This window comes from Rhinoraja longicauda, chromosome 30, assembly GCF_053455715.1.
Source record: "Rhinoraja longicauda isolate Sanriku21f chromosome 30, sRhiLon1.1, whole genome shotgun sequence".
NCBI lineage: Eukaryota > Metazoa > Chordata > Chondrichthyes > Rajiformes > Arhynchobatidae > Rhinoraja > Rhinoraja longicauda.
In genome coordinates this window covers 21,667,589-21,689,800 of record NC_135982.1, presented here as the reverse complement: position 1 = coordinate 21,689,800, position 22,212 = coordinate 21,667,589, and the positions used below count along the sequence as shown (strand labels likewise).

At 43.7% G+C, this 22,212-nt stretch overlaps 1 protein-coding gene across 7 annotated transcripts in view; it reads left to right on the top strand.

Annotated features, from left to right (window-relative positions):
• Window positions 1–22,212, top strand: part of LOC144608148 (calmodulin-binding transcription activator 1-like) — an 863,868-nt gene that overhangs the window by 819,741 nt on the left and 21,915 nt on the right. For 3 of the 7 annotated variants that reach the window (XM_078425569.1, XM_078425565.1, XM_078425570.1), the window contains 7 exons: window positions 439–626; window positions 1,605–1,851; window positions 3,526–3,597; window positions 8,127–8,147; window positions 10,301–10,494; window positions 11,372–11,446; window positions 18,097–18,127. In XM_078425569.1, coding sequence (XP_078281695.1) covers window positions 439–626; window positions 1,605–1,851; window positions 3,526–3,597; window positions 8,127–8,147; window positions 10,301–10,494; window positions 11,372–11,446; window positions 18,097–18,127 — 828 coding nt within the window. Of the gene's footprint in view, window positions 1–438; window positions 627–1,604; window positions 1,852–3,525; window positions 3,598–8,126; window positions 8,148–10,300; window positions 10,495–11,371; window positions 11,451–18,096; window positions 18,128–22,212 lie in introns of those variants that run through there. The other 4 variants (XM_078425568.1, XM_078425566.1, XM_078425567.1 and 1 more) reach the window with 3 other exon arrangements.

Genomic DNA, 22,212 nt, shown 5'->3' with positions numbered 1-22,212 from the left:
CAAATGGCAGGGTCAGATTTGGCATATCGCCAGTAATGCTGAGGTGAAGTCCCCTTCTTTCTAACCCCACTCGTGAACAATAGCTACTTGATCAAGGGCCGATTAAAAATGGTGGGATTGTCCTCAGTGCAAGTCAGCAGTTTCAGGAGAAAATGGATGAGTGAGGTTATACCTGTTGTTTTGTGATAGCTTTATCATCCATTCACAATGGGGTTGTTATTATTGTAGATATTGACACAAAATGCAGGAAAGCACAAAGTATAACATTGAGCACTAATAATTTTAGGAACAATTTTCTGAAGAAGGCAATAAAATGTTGTTGTAAAATCCATCCCCCCTCCTTCTGCATTCCTTAAAAGGTTTCCAACTAATAATTTAGAACAGTTGCATTGGACCTACTAAAAAATATATTGTATTTTTTTCCTTTTACTACTTTAGGCTAATATGATGTCCTTGGCTGAACAGATCATTGAAGCTACACCAGACAGGATCAAGCAGGAAAACTTCATCCCGATGGAATTTTCATTGTCCGATCGAGGGGATGTCCCCAGTGTGAACACCACCTTAAGCTGGTTGGCCAGCTACCTGGCCGATGTGGACCATTTACCCAGCTTATCTCAGCTTCGGTCAGTACCTCCGCGATCTTTACATTAGTATGACAAAATGCTGGAGTAACTCAGCAGGTCAGGCAGCATCTAGGAGAGAGGGAATGGGTGACGTTTTGGGTCGAGGCCCTTCTTCAGTCTGAAGAAGGGTCTCGACCCGAAACGTCACCCATTCCCTCTCTCCTAGATGCTGCCTGACCTGCTGAGTTACTCCAGCATTTTGTGATACCTTCAATTTGTACCAGCATCTGCAGTTATTTTCCTTTACATTATTATGGATGAACCTGGCTGAAAGTCAAACATTTATTCCACAAAACACTGCTAAAAGTTGAAAATGGGTCAAGGCAACAATTAGCTGATCAAGTTCAATACACATTGTGTGAGAAAGAGAAAAGTGAAGAAGGGCATGTAATGAGATGCACAATTTGGAGTCTTGATTCAAAGGACTGAAGAGGCTTGATTTTGACCCAACGATTATGTGGAGAGAACATGAGGAAAGTAAACCTCTCTCTCGCTCACACTGTCTTATTTCACCAATCTATATGCCTGCCGCAAGCTATCTGCTGCTGTATCTCCAAACCTGGCCCAGCAGATCCCGGCCAGTCTTCCATTTTGCAACTTTAAAAAGCTTACGCTCATGCAAAGTGTTTTGTGCTTGCACTTGGTTCCACTTACCTATCACCTCAGTGCTTACTAATGTATTGGATCCTGATCAGGCAATGCAGAAGGTATGAAGTTGCTGTTCTAAAATTCAAAACCCTCCACGGACTTTCCCAACACCAGGGTTTTGTTACCTGCCCTAATGGTTCCATATGACTCAGTGATCACATTGTCCCACAAAGCATCTTGGAATGTTTATGTGTGTGTGAAGAGTTTATGAATGGAAATTGTTGATAATGTGTGAGTACATGTTGATCGATGTGAAAACCCGTCATGAGGAGGTGGGGCTCTTGTGTAACTGGTGTGGCCGCTCATCCCTACTGTCCCTTTATGTTCCAGATCTTTGTACAGTGAGCCCCTGACTCCTCCCTCTAACGCAAGCCAAAGTCCCGCCTCATCACCAATCAGCGACGTTAGTTTTGAGAAGCCCACTCTCCCATCGGCAGCGGATTGGTCTGAGTTCCTGAGCGCATCGACCAGCGAGAAGATGGAGAACGAGTTTGCCCAGCTGACCCTGTCGGATCATGAGCAGAGAGAGCTGTACGAGGCCGCCAAACTGGTGCAGACCGCTTTCCGGAAGTACAAGGTTAGAGAGGATGGACCTGTGTATATGAGGAAAGACTGGATAGACTGGGCTTGTACTCGCTGGAATTTAGAAGACTGAGGGGGGATCTTATAGAAACATATAAAATTCTTAAGGGGTTGGAGAGGCTAGATGCGGGAAGATTGTTCCCGATGTTGGGGGAGTCCAGAACCAGGAGTCACAGCTTAAGGATAAGGGGGAAGTCTTTTAGGACCGAGATGAGAAAACATTTCTTCACACAGAGAGTGGTGAGTCTGTGGAATTCTCTGCCACGGAAGGTAGTTGAGGCCAGTTCATTGGCTATATTTAAGAGGGAATTAGATGTGGCCCTTTTTTCTAAAGGGATCAGGGGGTATGGAGAGAAGGCAGGTACAGGCTACTGAGCTGGATGATCAGCCATGATCATATTGAATGGCGGTGCAGACTCGAAGAGCCGAATGGCCTACTCCCGCACCTATTTTCTATGTTTCTATGTGTACCGCCATCCCGGGAAATTTGTTGTGGCAGCCTTGATAATCTGATCCTCAAAACCCAGCCCTGGCACTGTTATCTTGTTGGAGCCACAGTAAACAATATCCACAGAGCAAGAGTCCACAAAGCAACGTGCTAAATGACCAGACTATTTGTTTGGTGATGTTGGTTGAGGAGTTATCCCAGTCTTCTTCAAAATAGTTTCCATGCATCTACAAGGGCATGATTGCCCTTGGGTTGGTAGGCCATGGGTTCAAGCCTCCTCTCATACATTTGAACTCACTACTTAGGCTGATGCCTCAGTACAGTAATGAAGGGGCTCTGGACATTTGGGTGAGATTTAAACCGAGGATCCCATCTGGCTGCTTGGATCACTAAAATATTTTAAAATAGGGCGAGGTAATTTTTCAACAGCTTATCCCATTTTGGCAGAGTCCAGGGTTATGGTGAAGTGGAGATCTACAATTGGCATTATCTTGATGTACTTCTCATACCCACTTGCTATAAACTAAATTGAATGGAATGGAGGGATATGGAGCTTGTGCAGGCAGAAGGGGTTAGTTTAAGTTGGCATCATGGTCGGCACGGAGATCGTGGGCTAAAGGACATGATCCTCTGCTGCACTGCTGTATTCTGTATGTACACTGCAAAGTGTATGTGACCAGATGTTGGCTGAGGTGTGGAGTAGGTTGGTTTGCAGTGCCTCCCTACCTTTAACGAGCAGGTGAGACAATGATGGAAAGTGTCATTAACGTAAAGAGAAGGAGGAATTACAGGGTTGGGACTGTTAAGTTGTGCCTTGTTTGTTAGTGAGAGGTAGAACCTGGGGGAAGATAAGAGAAATGTGTGGAGAATGAGATTAGTATATGGATATGGATTGAGTTACCAATGGAAGTGGGAGAGGTGGGTACAATTTAAAAGGCTTTTTTTTCAGGTTCATGGACAGGAAACGTCTAGAGGGATAAGGGCCAAATGTAAGTAAAATGAGCTCAGGAAGTAACCTTAGTCGGCACAGATGGATTGGGCCGAAGGGCCTATATCTGTCCTGTATGATTCTGGGTAACAGAATTTCAGTTCTGATGAAGGGTCTACAATTTGAACTTTTTCTCCTTCCCCAGATGCTGGCCGACTTATTAAGTTTTTCCAACTTTCTCTGTTTTCATGTAAATGATAACAATTGTTAACATTGTTTTCCAATTTTTCTAGGGACGTCCTTTTAGGGAACAGCAAGAATTGGCTGCTGCTGTCATTCAGCGCTGCTATAGGAAATACAAACAGGTAAACATTAAGTATAAGCCTTCCCATTCAAGGACACATAGAGGTCAGCAGAGACAGTTGAACTGTCTGAGCTGAGTTAATTGATAGCATCGATGCTGGGTCTCAGTCCTGCTTAGCTGTTGTGTGAGTGCTTTTTCCAATCCAAATCACTGTTACAATTCTGTTTCCTTCCACCTCATTACCCAATCACCCATCCACAATCACTTTCTGGCTTTGAACATAATACACACACCAGTGGGATGGTGAATTATCATCAAGAAACCTTATCACTAGCCCAGTGGTACTACTTTTTGTCGAGGGCAGAGTGGTTGATGGGGAGAAACTTCGAAGAATGTGGGCGGACAGAAAAGAGGGTTTTTTTTTTTGCAAAATAAATCAGATTGACACGAGCAAACTGAAAGTTCGGACATCCTAAGTGACAGTGATCAGATGGTACTCAAGTACGATGACCCCTGTTTAGCAAAATTACCTTGGCTTCTGTTTGTATTCTTTCAGTGAAAAGTAAAATCGTCATGGATTTTTGTTCTGAAATACCGAGAAACCTGTGAACAGCCAGAACACACAAACAAGACCCAAATGAAGCAGGCAGGTTGTAGTGCCCAGATAACATCAACTTCAATGGGAAGAAAATGGGACAAGGAGTTTGATGGACAAGAAGCCTGCAGAAATGGGGAGTTTGTGTCAGTCTCAGCTTTAGGAAATGAGAAAAGACAAAAGTCGAAAAGTGTATGGAGGTTCAGGAACCAGAATAAAAAACAAAAGAAAACTCAGCACAGTGACATATAAAACCAAAAATTCATAGTTTGAAGAGACATTAATTTTCCTGAATGTTCGATTGGGAGAAGGGGAGAAGGGGAGATGCAACGTGACCTGGGTGTCATGGTGCACCAGTCATTGAAAGCAAGCATGCAGGTGCAGCAGGCAGTGAAGAAAGCGAATGGTATGTTGGCATTCATAGCAAGAGGATTTGAGTTTAGGAGCAGGGAGGTTCTGCTGCAGTTGTACAGGGCCTTGGTGAGACCGCACCTGGAGTATTGTGTGCAGTTTTGGTCTCCTAACCTGAGGAAAGACGTTCTTGCCTTAGAGGGAGTACAGAGAAGGTTCACCAGATTGATCCCTGGGATGGCGGGACTTACATATGAGGAAAGACTGGATAGACTGGGCTTGTACTCGCTGGAATTTAGAAGACTGAGGGGGGATCTTATAGAAACATATAAAATTCTTAAGGGGTTGGAGAGGCTAGATGTGGGAAGATTGTTCCCGATGTTGGGGGAGTCCAGAACCAGGGGTCACAGCTTAAGGATAAGGGGGAAGTCTTTTGGGACCGAGATGAGAAAACATTTCTTCACACAGAGAGTGGTGAGTCTGTGGAATTCTCTGCCACAGAAGGTAGTTGAGGCCAGTTCATTGGCTATATTTAAGAGGGAGTTAGATGTGGCCCTTTTTGCTAAAGGGATCAGGGGGTATGGAGAGAAGGCAGGTACAGGCTACTGAGCTGAATGATCAGCCATGATCATATTGAATGGCGGTGCAGGCTCGAATGGCCGAATGGCCTACTCCTGCACCTATTTTCTATGTTTCTATGTACTAAACATTGGTTAGACTGTGCTAGCAATGACAGTTCTGCAGATGAGATTCATTGAGTTATGGCCTGGAATCGAGTACAGATTGGGTAGGCTGGGTTTATTTGCATTGGGAAGGATGAGGATCGCAGGAGGATGAGGAGTGACCTTATTGAGGTTTATAAAATGATGATGGGCATAAATATAACAGATAGCTAAAATCTTTTTCCCAGGGCAACGGACTCCTGAACCAGAGGGCACAAGTTTAGATGCGAGGGGAGAAATGTAAAGGAGATCTGAGCAGTAAGCTTCTCTCAAAGGAAGTGGTGAGTATTTGGGAAGAGCTGCCAGAGGAGGTAGTGGTTGCAGATACAAGTACAATGTTTAAAAGGCAGTTGGACATAGGAAAGATGTAGAGAGATCGGGCCTTAGGCTAGAAAATGGAATTAGTGTGGATAGGCATCATGGTGGGCTGAAAGAAACAGTTTCTGTGCCGCACCGATCTGTGATTCTAGGTATTAAAAGGTGTGACATTGACACTGATTCATTACGCACTACATTATCTCAGATAGTCGTCTGACTCGCCCACCCATCTGTCCTCTGTAATTACTTGCACCACAAGGGGTGCCTGATCTCACAGTTCAATGGATTTGCCACATTGCATTTCTTCAGGTATCAAAGCTCACCTGCTCTGCACTGATATGTACGTCACCAATGTCAGCTCATAAGGTCATAACTAATAGGAGCAGAATTAGGCCATTTGGCCCATCAAGTCTACTCCGCCATTCAATCATGGCTGATCTAACCCTCCCTCCTAACCCCATTCTCCTGCCTTCTCCCCATAACCAGACTTGTGCCAGATCTGAACAGTATCCAAGCAATGTGTGCTGTTGTCAGTGTGGCTGGAGATGCTCAGAGAACAGGGCCTCCATCTCAAGAGCTCTGGCTTGAAAAGGCCACTGCCCCTGTCTATTAGAGAGTGATGTCAGATGCTTCATGGTGATGGGGATAGTTGCTCATGATATCAAACATTAATTAGAAAGCATAAAATGCCTCAAACATTCAGTAGATTGGGCAGCATCCACCATGTCAGGGAAACAGAGCCAATGTTTCAGATGCATAATCTGAATCTCAATGATTTTGTTAACGTATAAATACTCAAATTCACCCCTTCGCCTGTTCTCCCCTTCTGTGTCACCTTCTTCACTGGCCTTTACACATATTTTATTAAAATGTTGATTTAGTTCAATTCTGAAGGAAATACAAAAAGACACTGTGGCATGCTGTATAACAGGTAACAATTGTTTACAATCATCATTGGCTTCAGTCAAAGTTGGAAATCCTACCCCTTAATTAATGTGTTCACTTGTCCATAAATGTGAGACTGAGCAGTGACTGCTGGACAATAAATTGGTCCAGAAGTGGTGAGGATGATGAGAGATGTAAAATACATACTGAGGGACATAGCTGGGGAACAAATCTAAAGGACTTTATACTGTAGATCTAATCTGTGCTGCACTTATCTTTGGAGTACTTGGGAGTCCACATGAAGCTCAATATCTACACCTCGTGTGAGAGATTGGTGTAGGAATGAACTCCAGATGCTGGTTGATGGACACAAAATGCTAGGGGAGTAATTCAGCGGGACAGGCAGCTGGGTCACGTATCGGGTCGAGACCCTTCTTCAGACTGAAGACACAAAACGTCACCCATTCCTTCTCTCCATAGATGCTGCCTGTCCTGCTGAGTTACTCCAGCATTTTGTGAGAGATTGGTGAAGGGAGTATTCCATTCACAAACTGCAGCATCCTCCACTTTGAACAGAAAGCATTCACAAAAACACTGACTAAAAAGAGCACTGAGCTTGGCCGTCTTCCAGTCGCTTCACAAATTAGCCAAGCCGATGGCAAGAGAATGACAAAAGGAACAGCCTGTGGGAATTAAGATGGATTAGCTCTTAATATCTCTCATCTCCTGCTGCCGTTTGTCAATATCTTATGCAATTGATATAATATACGTCAATTGCTCGGCTGTGTAGTCCATATCCTTGATCTCCAATTTACCCTTCTGCGGCCAATTTCCTGATCGCACACTTTTTTCTTTCAGGTTACTTGAGTTAATACTTCACCATCTCCATACACTATTGTACAATCACATTTCTGTTTGCATTCTCACCATGTTAAGCACACATGGCATCGGCCACCAGTCCTGAGAACATCTCCGAGCACACTTCTGCTAATCCAGGGACCTCCCCACATTATGACTCCAGGTGTAAATGTCCAATCTGTCCAAAAGCCGGATCCAGGTGGTGGCAATGGTAAATGCAGTCCTTGGAAATGGAACTATGGTGTAGAGATTCATCATAAACTCATATTGGATTAGTCAGCTCTCGACCGCACTTTCCTAAATAATGGAAAACCAGGAGTGAAGAGATAGGGGCTCAAGAGTATTGTCAAACAAATGTGCATTTCAAACGTCAGCCAAATGTTTAAATCAATGCCCAAAGAGACCAGGAGCTCCCAAACACAACCTGCAGTCTTTGTCAAATGCCTTCCCGTTCTCTCCCATTATCTGTGATCATCCATGGGGTATCTGTGTTGTAGCTGTTTCTGATTTCCACTTGGACTGAGCGACTTGTCACACCATCTCAGAAATTCAACCAATTCCCTTTGGTTGTGGAATCCCAGATCGAGCTAACCTGGTATGGACAGCAGGATTCCTTCCCCATAGGGCTCAACATCAACCATTTTTCTGGATAAAAATTGTCCTCTGCAGCTGACTGCTTCTCCCCTATTCCCATCGGAATCCTCTTGCCTCTCCATCCATTTTGTGATGTTCCTCAGTGTTAAAGGCACTGTTAGAGTATAAGTCATTGTTGTGCCCCAGTGCTGACAGGGCAAGTTCTGTACTGTGCAGTAGAGGCTTTCTTTTCTCTGGTACTAATGTCTATTGTATTCACTTTGCAAGCTTACATGGATAGCCTTGAAGGTAATTGAGTTAACAAATGGAATTTCAATGTTGTACATTTTGCACTGCTGTACATGGCCACTAGTTGACCGCCAATTATATAGTATTCTGGTACAAGCGTATGTACATTTTTTAATTGACATTTTGAGTCCCTACTGTGTGTAAGTATAGTGTTAATGTGCGGGGATCGCTGGTCGACGCGGACTAGCTGGGCCGAAGGGCCTGTTTCCGTGCCGTTTCTCTAAACGAAACGAAACTAAAAATAAAACCACAGATACTGAAATCTGAAACAAAACCAGAAATACCTGAAGATCTCAATTAACTGGTGTCTTTTTCCACAAAGGTTGCTTGACAACCGACTAGCTCTTCCAGCATTTCCCTTTTTGTGGTAATCTCTTCATTTACATTTGATCAAAATTAAAATATTCCTTCACCTACCCTTTAAGGAACACAATGCCAAGTTAGTATAAGAAAATAACTGCAGATGCTGGTACAAATCGAAGGTATTTATTCACAAAATGCTGGAGTAACTCAGCAGGTCAGGCAGCATCTCGGGAGGGAAAGAATGGGCGACGTTTCGGGTCGAGACCCTTCTTCAGACTGAAGAAGGGTCTCGACCCGAAACGTCGCCCATTCCTTCTCTCCCGAGATGCTGCCTGACCTGCTGAGTTACTCCCGCATTTTGTGAAACAATGCCAAGTTATGTCACTTCTCAAAATAATTTCTCATGTTATTTCTGAAAACTTGCCTTACAGCCAGCTGCAAGAGTTTGACATTTTTATTTTCTGAAGTACAGTGCCTGAATTGGGTGACTGAGTGGCGGGAGGTACACTTGCTTTTCGTCATGTTGGGATGTTGCTATTTAAATTTGCCTCTTTTATAATGTGAGAATTCTGGCATGACTTCACCCATCCGCTGCCACCAGATGGCATGGTGAACCCAGCACTCTGCACCATCACCAGTACTAACCTGGAATCAGTGGAATTTAAAGGATTATCTCTGGGACAAACAAAACCAGGAAAACAAAAATCATTAGAGAGCATATGTGGTTTTATTGCATTTTTTGAATGTTTTTCTTTTATGTTATAAAAATATTGGTGATAAAAAGACATATTTGACATGGCAGGGAGGTTGGATATATAAACCTTTAGCAACAAATCCATCCGGGATTGTCAATCCTAACATTAGCTGCACTTTAATCAGGCTTTTGTCCCATGTGTTCACAAAATACTGGAGTAACTCAGCAGGTCAGGCAGCATCTCGGGAGAGAAGGAATGGGTGATGTTTGAAGAAGGGTCTCGACCCGAAACGTCACCCATTCCTTCTCTCCCGAGATGCTGCCTGACCTGCTGAGTTACTCCAGCATTTTGTAAATAAATCGATTTGTACCAGCATCTGCAGTTATTTTCTTATAATACTTTTGTCCCATGTAATTGCTTACTCGTTACTTTGAGAATGTGAAACATGCCAGGTATTTATCCCACTCTATCACCAACTCAAAAGCGGTCCTGAGCTACCATTTACTTTATTGGAAACCCTCGAACTATCTTTAATCAGACTTTACTGGACGTTATCTTGCACTAAACGTCATTCCCATTATCCTATATCTCCACAATGTGGACGGCCTGATTGTGATCACGTACAGTCTTCCCTCTGGCTGGATAGCACGCAATAAAAAGAGCTTATCACTGTACCTCAGTACACGTGACAGTAAACTAAATTAAACTAAACGTTGGACTTTTTCTGTACAGATAAGCAATACATGGGTATTTAAAGGGTAATTGTCAATAAGTGCCGATTTTGAGAGCGACTCTGCTTATCTTGAGTGTTCTAGTTTTTGATTTTCTCTATTTCATTTTCTTTTTGATCCAAGAGATTCCAGGGGCTCGGGGACTGGATAGAAATGTGAAGTTGAGACTGAATAACGATGTTAACCGGAGGATTGCATGACCAACTCCTGCTCCTATTAATTATGCTCTTCGGTTATTACTAACTTAGCAAGACATTTTTGGAAACTAGTTACTTGAGATGAAGATCTAGAAATGTTGAGGTTGTAGTCAGTTGAGAATGTGCCATTTTAACTGGGGCCTCTCCCCTCACCAACCACCCCTTCTTTCCAGGATGCAACCATTTTCTTGCTTCTGACGAGGATATTGACCTTTCTGTCCCCACAGTATGCACTTTACAAAAAGATGACGCTGGCCGCCATCCTGATCCAGAGCAAGTTCCGCAGCTATTACGAGCAGAAGAAGTTCCAGCAGAGTCGACGGGCAGCTGTCCTGATCCAGCAGTATTACCGTAGCTACAAGGAGTGCGGAAAAATGAGGCAGAAGCGAAGGACAGCTGCCATGGTTCAACAAAAAATCAGGTAGGCCCTTGCTCATGAGCAGAACCCTTCTCTTGGGCCCTATGATTAGGCTGAATCAACGCAGAACATCAAGTGACAATCTCGCGGAGTTTTTAAGAATGCAACCAGCAGGTCAGATGTTGGGGATCAAAGGGTGAGGTATATTTGAATTTGCAAAGACATTTGATAAGGTGCCTCATAATAAGATGCTACATAAGATAAGAACTTATGAAGGTGGGAATAATAGTCACACGGAGAGAGGATGGGTGAGACTCATAATTGGGAGTTGGTAGGTCGGTGCATCAGTGGTTGATCCCCATTCTTCTACCAGTGGGTGAACCGTCTGTTTGTAGCAAGTGGATGAACTGTACGCTCGCCGGTCAATGAATGAATCCACTGTGTGTATCAGTTGGTGCAATCAGCATCGACCTCAGTAGGTGAATACCCATGTGTGCATCAGTGAGTGTGCCTCATCAATGGATGATCGACATATTTGCATCAACGGATGAAGCTAATAGCAATCAATTTGTCAACTCCCCCCCTGTTTATTTACAATTTGAACCCCATAGTTCTGTAAATGAACCCACTGGTTGCGTCGATGGCCCTGCCCTGTGTTTGCATGGATTGGTGAGCCATGTGTGTCTTAGTCAAAGGATGAAGCTTATGCTTTCATCTTTGATCAAATTTCACGTTTGCATCGTGAGTGAATCTAGTGTTTCAGTCAATGAAGCCACAACATGTGACCCAATGAGGTTGTGCGTCGTTGGTTTACCTCAGCAAGGAAAGTGGCAAGTTTTCTAACGTAAATCGTTTTAACACAATGACCTCACAGATGTGCTGGCCGTTCACTCTGAGGATAACTCTGGCTCTGACTTTTTCTTCCTTGTTCTTGTTTCAGGAGCAGTCTGTTGACCAAGAAACAGGATCAAGCTGCACGGAAAATCATGAGATTTTTGCGCCGTTGCCGTCACAGGTGAGATGTCAAATGTCATTCACAACCTGACCGACTTCTAAAACATTTTACTTTCACTTTAATTTACACTCCGTCCTGCCTTTTATTTCTTCCCAGAATAATCCAAGTAGAATTTTATCAATCCATTAATATCGGAGAATATTAAAGGAGAAGGAATGAAACTTTCTGGACTGCCACACTTTTAGGATCATTTATAAATATGTCCCATTATATCCTGCGGAATACAATTACACAGCTCGCCCAGTATTCTCAATGGGAAGATCGCGGTTCCTTTCTCAAACTGAGTTCCAAAAACGAACAAGCAGTTAGATTCCAGGTTCCCACACTGTGCTAAGTTAGCCGATTTGCTTGGTGATTGCTGCCCCATAGCAGGCTCTGTGGACTTGGACTGTGGAACAGAAGTCTGTCAATGTTGCTGCTCCTGTGTACAATCACAGTAGGTTCTTCAGGAAAGTGTGCATGTTTGGCTGGCTGAATGAGGACAGTATCAGGTCAGAGTATGATGCCTTCCACAGGCAGCAAGCCCAACAATCTTTAGTCCACATGAGAATTGTACAGAGCATAGTTTGTACAGGCAGGCTCTTCCAGACCAGACAGACCATATTGTTGGAACAAACAATGCAGGAATGAATTCTGACACGGGAGCTTTTAAATGATCCTGTCCAATTTCAATTGATTTAAACACAAAGTCCTCATATCCGTCCATTAATTAACCATCACACGAAGCACCTCAAAGATCTTCAACGTCATGATAGCGAACTGTTGCCTTTAACCCACTGTCAGTGATCCTGTCTTTTAGAGGTTAGAGTTCTTCCAATCTGTTCTTTTGGCTGGAGTTAAAGGATTTCACAGTTCTATGTAAAGAAGCTCAGTGGAGTCCTTCCCACCAATAGATGGCCCCAGTGCAAACTTGCTGTACAAAAATAGGCCTGTTTATCCTACATCACAATACAATACAATGCAATACAATACAATCACAACACTGAATGCACTTCAATGACAGGATAGGAGTTTGGGGAACCTAGAGGCTATGAAAGTTGCTGCTGAAAAGTGAGTGGTAACCTGGCAAATGAGAAGTCAGTAAGGCAGGAATGGTGGTGGCATCTTGAACAGCAGTGTTCCTCACAACACCTGCCAATGGTTGTACCAGTGCTGAAAGCAAGACGTATTGTTTGTTGGAAACATGCTCAGCTCTTTGGAATAGTGTGTGCCATTGACCTCCCTTGTGCAATGCCAATATTTCCGGCTCCATCCTGGAAGCAACTTGACCCATACAAACTCATGGTCAACGAGACCTTGAATAGCCATGGGTGAAGTGGTCCTCAACCTTCCTATAAAATCATGAGAGGAATAGATCGGGCAGATGCACAGAGTCTTTTGCCCAGGGCAGGTGAATCGAGGACCAGAAAACATAGGTTTAAGGTGAAGGGGAAAAGATGGAATAGGAATTTGTGGGGGACCTTTTTTACACAACGGGTGGTGGGTGTACGGAACGAGCGACCAGAGGAGGTAGTTGAGGCAGGGACTATCCTAACGTTCAAGAAACAGTTAGACAGGTACATGGATAGGACAGGTTTGGAGGGAAGTGGACCAAACGCGGGCAGATGGGGGACTAGTGTAGCTGCGACATGTTGGCCGGTGTTGGCAAGTTGGGCCGAAAGGCCTGTTTCCACGCTGTACGACTCTATGACTCTATCCTGTGTTTGGAATTGTGACTGAAACTGGTGGCATTCCATAATAGACATCAGCAGCTTTGGAGATCCCATAATCCATCAAACCCTTGTAGGATTGCGGTGCTGGTCAGTGCACTCAGTAACTCCAGTGGGGTTGCCCTTCCTGCCATTGAGCAGAGGTTCAGAGTGGACAATAGCTAGAAAATTCAGCTTTGCTTTAATGTCTAATCAGCATAGTTGTTCTGCAGACCTTGTTCCTTTACACTTTACACTTATACCAAGCCAATTCCTCGCTGTGGATATTAGTTTTCAACGAGTATTGTTAGTGGTGAACTCGATCATTTGATTGTGATATTAATTTGTGTGTTGCCTTCACACTTTTTACAACAATCCTTTCCACTAATAATTGTAACTACTGCTCTGTGTATTCAGGAATTATGGCTGTTCCTTTGACCAAAAATAGTAAACCCTCCCCTCTTGCCTACCACACCAGAGCTATATCTTTGACCTTGCAAAGAAACACATTTATAAATATGAGGGTTGGATTTGACTTGAGCATTTTGAAACTGTAAGGCATTTCGCTTTTCGTTACCGGTGCTCTAATATTGGACGATCTATCTGGAGAGAGTGTTGTACTACACCTCATCAGTGTCATGTCTACTTTTTCTCTTTCTCTTGGCTTAGTTACCAACTCTGGTTGCACGTATTTGAAAATGTAGTTACGTAAACCTGCCCCAGCTCTGAAACGATCACACAGTGCCTGTCCTGTTTGTGCAACCATTTCCTACTTCCACCCTCTGTTGTTCATCTAGTGCCTATGTTCCTGGTGCACCTGTCTTTTATTGCCCCCAGTTAATAACAATGTGCCCATCCTCATGATCTAGCTCCCACCCACTGCCAGCCCACTGATCACTCATTGTGCCTACACACAAGGTGCGCCCTCATTCAACTGCCCTAATGAATCAGTGCCCATCCATACAGTCCACAGCTTCCCACTGCCCTTCCCTGTAGTCGCCGATGCTCATGGTGCACCCATGTTAGACAAACAGCATTGATTCTTTGCAGTGTAGGAAGAAGGGTCTCGACCCAAAACGTCACCCATTCCTTCTCTCCAGAGAGGCTGCCTGTCCCGCTGAGTTACTCCAGAATTTTGTGACTATCATTGATTCTTTACATTCATGACAAGGATAGAGTCCATTCGTAACAAGGATAGAGTCCATTCTTTAGGAAACGGGGCTTCCCCTCTTCCATTATAGATGAGACTCTCACTAGAGCCTCATCTATATCCCGCAGCTCCGCTCTTGCTCCCCCTCTCCCCATTCATAACAAGGATAGTCCTCCTTGTCCTCACCCTCCACCCCATCAGCCAGCGTATCCAACAAATTATCCTCCAACATTTCCGTTACCTCCAACGGGATCCCACTACTGGCCACATCTTCCCATCTCCTCCCCTTTCAGCTTTCCGCAGAGTCTGTTCCCTCCATAACTCCCTGGTCCACTCGTCCCTTCCCACCCAAACCACCCCCTCCCGGTACTTTCCCCTGCAACCGCAGCAGATGCAACACCCGTCCCTTTACCTCCCCCACTCAACTCCATCCAAGGACCCAAACAGTCTTTGCAGGTGAGGCAGAGGTTCACCTGCACCTCCTCCAACCTCATCTATTGTATCCGCTGTTCCAGATGTCAACTTCTCTACATCGGCGAGACCAAACGCAGGCTCGGCGATCGTTTCGCTCAACACCTTCACTCAGTCCGCCTTAACCAACCTGATCTCCCGGTGGCTCAGCACTTCAACTCCCCCTCCCACTCCCAGTCTGATCTTTCTGTCATAGGCCTCCTCCATTGTCATAGTGAGGCCCACTGCAAATTAGAGGAACAGCACCTCATATATCACTTGGGCTGCTTACACCCCAGCGGTATGAACATTGATTTCTCTAACTTTAGATAGCTCCTCTATCCCTCTCTTTCCCCTCCCCCTTCCCAGTTCTCCCACTGTCTTCCTGTCTCCAACTACATCCTTTCTTTGTCCCGCCCCCTCCCCTTACATCAGTCTGAAGAAGGGTCTCAACCCGAAACGTCACCCATCCCTTTTCTCCTGAGATGCTGCTTGACCCGCTGAGTTACTCCAGCATTTTGTGATACCTTCGATTTGTACCAGCATCTGCAGTTATTTTCCTACATTGATTCTTTACAACTCAACTCAGTAGATGTTGTCAACTACCCCTTTCTCCCTCTCTATTCTATTTTTCATAATTAACTAAGCTCTTCAAAGAAAGTGTTTAAAACCAGCAATATGTTGTGACGTTCCTCCGGTATTTGCTTCCAGCAAACTCCCAGTGATTAATCTTCAGTTCCTGGAGATACCGGGATAAGAGTGGGGCAGAGTTAACCAAGAGAGCCTAGTCACTTTTGCCCAGTTGGGTGGGCCCAAGTTGTGAGGTTTCCTCCTCTTTGGCCTGTTATTACTTTTGCCAAGAGGCTGAAGCTGAGTAAATAAATCTGTGGAAAATATACTCGGTCCAAACAGTTACTTCTTGTTGCTTTTGTTCCCATCGCCTTTGGAGTGTCTCATTAATTTCCAAGATTACGAAGCATTTGTTTAAAATAAGTGTGATAGAAGAGAAAAGGGAATAAAAGTGTTGCAGGGCAAAGACAGTGGAAGTGAAGAGAAACAGAATTGGAAGAAACAATTGTGATCAAAACAGATTTACGAACACTGGCAAAAAGAAGAAAGAGATGAGGATTTATTTATACAAAGGTTGTTTGATTTAGAATTCAGTCTGGAATGGCATTGGCAGAAGATACAATAGTTATTTTCCAAAAGGAATTTAAATAAAATATTTACAGAGCAATCGGTAGGGAGAGTCATTGTGGGACAAATCCAAGAGCTCTAAAAATTCCAGCATATGTCCATTGGCCAAAGAGCCTCATTTTATGCATTGTAGAAGAAAAAAAGCTGAGGCTGGAATAACTATTGTGTAATATTAGCTGGATTATCAATGTGGTGGAAATTTGTCTTTGGCAATATTCTTTTGACTGTCTGGTGTGATCCATAGAATAATCAGGCAGAATAGCTTTCCTTGGTTTAAGAAATAACAGAAAACGTAAACTTTCAAAGCTTGTTTCCAAAGTTTCACTGTGATGATAGATGATGTGAAAGCATTAATCCAAACAACAACTAGTGACATCAGCCAGAAATCCAGAGCAGAGTGTGACACAGACACATTCTCATCCATATCTGCATCTGTAAGTCCCAGCCTGCAAGATCCTTGTCATTGCAACAAGCTGAGACTGCTAAATGTGAGCTGGTGACTTCCTTGGGACCACTAGAATGATAGCGATAAAGGAGACCTTTGGGCGGCATGGTGGCGCAGCGGTAGAGTTGCTGCCTTACAGCGAATGCAGCGCCGGAGACTCAGGTTCGATCCTGACTACGGGCACCGTCTGTACGGAGTTTGTACGTTCTCCCCGTGACCTGCGTGGGTTTTCTCCGAGATCTTCGGTTTCCTCCCACACTCCAAAGACGTACAGGTATGTAGGTTAATTGACTGGGTAAATGTAAAAATTGGCACTAGTGTGTGTAGGATAGTGTTAATGTGCGGGGATCGCTGGGCGGCACGGAATCGGTGGGCCGAAGGGCCTGTTTCCGCGCTGTATCTCTAAATCTAAATCTAAAATCTAAACCACTTAGTCTATCATTCTTCTGGATGGTCCTCAGAGCCAGAGTTAGTCAAAACCTGTAGTCAAACAAGGCATACCAGGCGAGGTTGGTATGATGGTTAGTGATACTTAGGAAGGATGAGTTGGTAATTATGAGTATTCGAGTATTGCATTATTTGTTTATCTTTATCAATAATTTATATGTTAAAGAAACATCTTGATTTTTATAGTTAATTCTTAAATATTACATGCACTTCTTCATTTTATTGCTGTTAATGTGCTTCTTAGTAACAACAAGTAACAACACTGTGCCTGCATGTTGTAAGTCACTTAGTTTGCCATTCTGCCTTGTCCCTATCAGACACTGTGTGACCTTCAACATTAGAAGGTCTGAGAGTGTTTGGACAATTTTTGGATCTGATTAGTTGCCTCATTTCTTCTATGTTTAAGTCAAGGTTGGCAACAAAGAGGACAGACCTTTTGTTCTTTGAGTTCAAACAGAAGCTTGTGTATCATTTGAGATGTCATGACTGGTTTAGAATCGTGCAATAGTTATGTTACTGGACCAGCAGGCAGAGTTGATCTCGAGGCATGAGTTTGTGGCAGCTGATGAATGTAAATTCAAGTAATTAAATAAACTAGTTATTGTAATGGTAATGATAATGGTAACCACTGGATAGGCATAAAATCTCATCTGGTCTGCCAACTTTCTTCGGGAAGGGAAATCTGCCACCTTCATCTATACATGACTCTAGAGCCACTAAAGTGGTTGACTCTCAATTGCCTCCCTAGTTCAGGGGCAACTAGGGATAGTCAATAAATGCAAGCATTGCTGGCAACATTGACATCCCATGAACAAATTAATAAGTCAACGGCAATTCTGTTTGCCTGTTGGTCAGGTTGGCCTTTAACAACCACGATGACAGTTTGCCTGCTGTCTCGGCCCAGTGTGATTGAGCGTCTGAGCATGTTCACTAACCTACTGACCAGTGCGTGTGAAAGCCATCATCACACTGCCCTTGGAGGGGAAGTAGGGAAGTCATTGTTGATATGTGCCTTCGGCCAAGAACACGTCTGTAATGCAGGATGACATTGGTGCTGATGGCTTTGGAGAAGTCCTTATTCCCAGCTCACAAATGTTCCCGCTCAGTGAAGATGAATCTCAATGAGGGAGGGAGGGAGGGATAGAGGGGGGGGGAGGGGGGTGTGGTGTCACCTTGCATCAAAATTTGAAGTGTTGAAACCTGCCTTCGGTCTGATCATTGATGGTACATTTGGTTTGCTAATAGCTGTTTGGTATTGTTTTGCTGCCCTAAGCCCCCTGGTGGACCGTAGACTGTACAAAAGGGTGAGTGTAGCCTTCTGATGGCCAGCTTCTCTCTATTCTGCTTGGTGCCTGCTTGCATGGGGCTGCAGCCTAACCTGCCAATTCTCCCGTTTGTCGCCTACAAATAAACTAACACTCAACACGATACTAACAAATCTGCTTCTTAAAGATACCATTTTTATTTTATCGACATATATATATAGTTATATATATGGTAAATGATTTCAGCAGTTATTTTGTAATGCATGAACCAGAATGACACTTGCGATGAATTGTGGAATGCTGGGTGGTTCGACACGCATCCAGGAATTGTCCGATAAAAATGTTTAAGTCGGAACCCAGTTGGCTCATGGGAATTGACATTGAGGTTCTAAGGAAAGGAAACGTCAAGCAAAACCAGCCGAATTACAATCGTAGAATGGAAGCGTTCAAAATGCGATCGGAGCAGAATTAGGCCATTCAGCCCATCTAGTCAACTCCGCCATTCAATCGTGGCTGATCTGCAACTCCCTCCGAACCCCATTTTCCTGCCTTCTCCCCAAAACCCCCGACACCCGTACTAATGAAGAATACCTCCCAGTGTGTAGCTCCTGGCTCTGATGGTGGTGACTCTGACCCTTATTGAAGCAGACTGGACATTGGAGGAGACCCACGTGTCCTGGTGGCCACCTGATGTTCCACTGGCCACATTGGAATGTGGCCTTAAACCATCTGAAGACTGCCATTAAAATTAAGTCTGTGATCTTCAGCACATCTCAGTTCACCATACCATTCCAACCCTCCCTACCTCCTTATCCTGTTCTCATGCAGGTTGTGGAAGGCAATGTTAAGTCACACCACACTGTTTGTTATAGGACCTGGGGTCATTCTGACACAGCCATATTTTAACCAGTTTCTTCCAGAAATTATGCAGGTGGACAGTGTCTATCAACTGCATGAAGTAAACAGTGGACAGGTTCACCTGACCTGCCTTTTATTTCACAGCATTCAACAGAGATTGTTCAAATCTCTCACAGCCTCAGAAAGCACAGTTTAACCTGCCTGATCCTACTTTGTATGATGTTATAAGGACAAACCAGTATGTTTACAAAACTTTTGTAAACAAACTTTCTATGGGATTTGTGCTCCTGTACCAGCACCACAAATTCACAGTTCAGATAAAGAACATGGGCTAGATTCAGAGTTCCTCTAACTCACTGCCAGCACTAGGGGTTTTGCCCTTCCAATACCAGTGTGACTTTACCTTTTCCCGCACTGACTGTCAGCATGAAGCTACAAGATGGGAATGATAATGTTACAAGTAGGGCTCTGTCCATTAGAAAATAGAGCAAGAAAGTCCAGTGCAGAGTAGTAACTTATCAGCCAACAGAGGAACCTTGACTCCATTTGCAGTCTGGTTTGTTTTCAGGGTTGCAGCAACAGGATGCTCACCAATGACTCCAACCCCGACCAACAATTCTGCCCCTCTCTTGCCAGTTTCCACTTACGTATTGATGACTGGGAATATTTTCCTCATTCTGGAACTAAAGTCTGGTTGCCCCTCTCCCAAGAGCCTCTCCCTCCCCATTGACCATGTGTGTCACTTTGCTTTTGGATCTCCTTGCCTGCGTTTAGCCGGTGGAAGGGGCAACATTGTGCAGGGAGATGTTCGTTCTCAAGTGGAATTCAGATTTGGTTTTGTTACTATTATCTGGCAGCAATTCATTTTAAAGGAAGCAGCCTTTTCTCCCTTTATTGTCACAATCCACTGAAATCCTTGACTGTGCTGAGGCCACTTATAAATAAATAAATCACTTCTGCTTTTCTGGCAGATAATTTTTTTAAAAATAATAATAATTAAACAAAAATAATAATATATTTTTTTAATCTGACTATTTGCAAACAATTTCTAAATTCAGAACCACCTGCCGGGCATCTAGTGGGGTTCCCAGAGTTTCATGATTTAATTTTCATTGGATGTCAGTGGTTACAGGTGATGAAAGACCTGGCACCAGAATCAGCATCAGACATCCAGTGCTCCTTATAAATGAGGCAGGTCCCAAAACAATGCAGGAAATAGTGCCGACACCACCTAGAAATGCAGAAAGTGGGAACAGAAGTAGACATTTAGCCCTTTGAGCCTACTCCACTGTTCAATACAGTTATCACTCAGTACCAACCATATTACCACACTCTCCCTGTACATCTTGACATCATTTATCTGTTGTCATTTAACTATCTCCTTCTCAAAAATATTCCATGACTTGACCTCTGCAAACCCTCTGCAGTAGAGAATCCCACAGGCTCACCATACTCTGTGAGACATATCTCCCTATCTCAGTCCAAAACCTGTTCCTCTGAAATCTGAGGCTCTGATCCCTTCTAGATACCACATCCAGTCTGTCCAGCCCTTTCAGAATTGTGTATGGTTCAATTAGATCCCATTTCATTCTAAGCATAGTAGATATAAATCCTAATCTCACCCCATTCGGCACTCCTGCCATTCCAGGAACCAGCCAAATACTTTTTTTTCCAATTACTCTCTTTTTGGTAAGTATATACTTTTTACTTCATAAGTGATAGGAGAAGAATTAGGCCATTCAGCTCTGATTTCCTCCCACATCTCAAACATGTAGTTTAATTATTTATATAATTATAGGCCATTGTAATTTGCCCTCAGTGATAGGTAAGTAGTTGGAGAATTGGAGAGAGCTAATGGATAAATGAGAGAGAATTTCACTGGAAAATAATTGGGGGAAGTGAATTGATGGGATTGATCTGAGGGCTGAATGGGACAAATTGCCTCCTATATCAAAAGGAAACATATTATAAGATAGCTCAACCCCCAAACTCTGCTCCCATTGAGTTATTCACCAACTAGTTATTGTCACTCCACCTAACACCTTTTTCCGTCTTCACTCTTTCCTGCCTGTTACTCGATTTTCAATCCATGGCAATGCATTGCTGCCAAAACTTGCTTTAATGTTCCACATTATCCTTTTAGGTGTGGCTTTTCAAAGGGTTTCTGAAAATCCAAATACACCACCTCTACTGGTTTTCCCTTATTTATTCCACCAGTTACATCCTCAAAAAACAACTCCAGTAGGTTTGTCAAACACAATTTCCCTTTCAGAAATTCATGTTGGCTTTGCCAAATCCCATTAATATTTACAACGTCTAGTGACGTCTTCCATTGTGATGGTCTTTACTATGTTCCCCATTATTGATGTTAGGATTTTTGACCTGGCCATGAGCTGCCCTTCCTTCCCCCCCCCCCCCCCCCCCCACACACACACACACACACACACACACACACACACAGCCTGTAACAGCCTGAGCCTTGGAACTAATGAGTTAGCACCAGCGGTATTGTTCATATTATGAAGGCTTGCTTTTACTGAACCTCCCTGAGACCTTGGTGTTGTCTCCCATGAGCCAGCCCACAAGGGGCCACAGCCACTGTGAGGTTTCCTGCCTTAGCAGACCCATGAGTTACCCAGTTTGGAATGACTGCATGCATGCAAATGGCTGATGTTACAGGCTAAAATCAGAATTGTTGGTAGTTTTTAAAGCTGCATTATGTTATAGAAAAGTATTGGTTTTTACCTTGGCAATTTGCTAAAAAAAGATTGTTTCTGTCTATCACTTTCAACAGAGTCACAGGTTTGTTCCAACCCATCCTTCTAAGTAACTGATTCACATTAGTTTCCTGCTGGGTTCTCTAAGCAGGGTCAATGACCATTCTACACAGAGGGTCCAGAATAACCCCTTCGTTCTCCCGTGGAGAGAAATGCTCTGGCTGCTGTATTGCACAGAGTCTCTGTTCACCAAATGAGAAGGATTAATGATTTCACAACACAACAATACCATTCATTTCTATCGCACCTTCAATGTGGCAAGATGGCCCAATGCACAGGAGAATATTCAGGCCAAATTGGACACCGCTCACCATTACATCACAATGATCCAATATTTTTGTAAAGAGCTGCCAATTTACTGTTAACTCCCTCAACAATAAGTGTCTAATTGTACGCTCCTGTAATCATTTAGAATCATTTAACCAGATAAACCAGTTGAGCACTGGTCTTTAACAGTAAGGCAGATTTAAGTTATCTCCATCTTTGCAA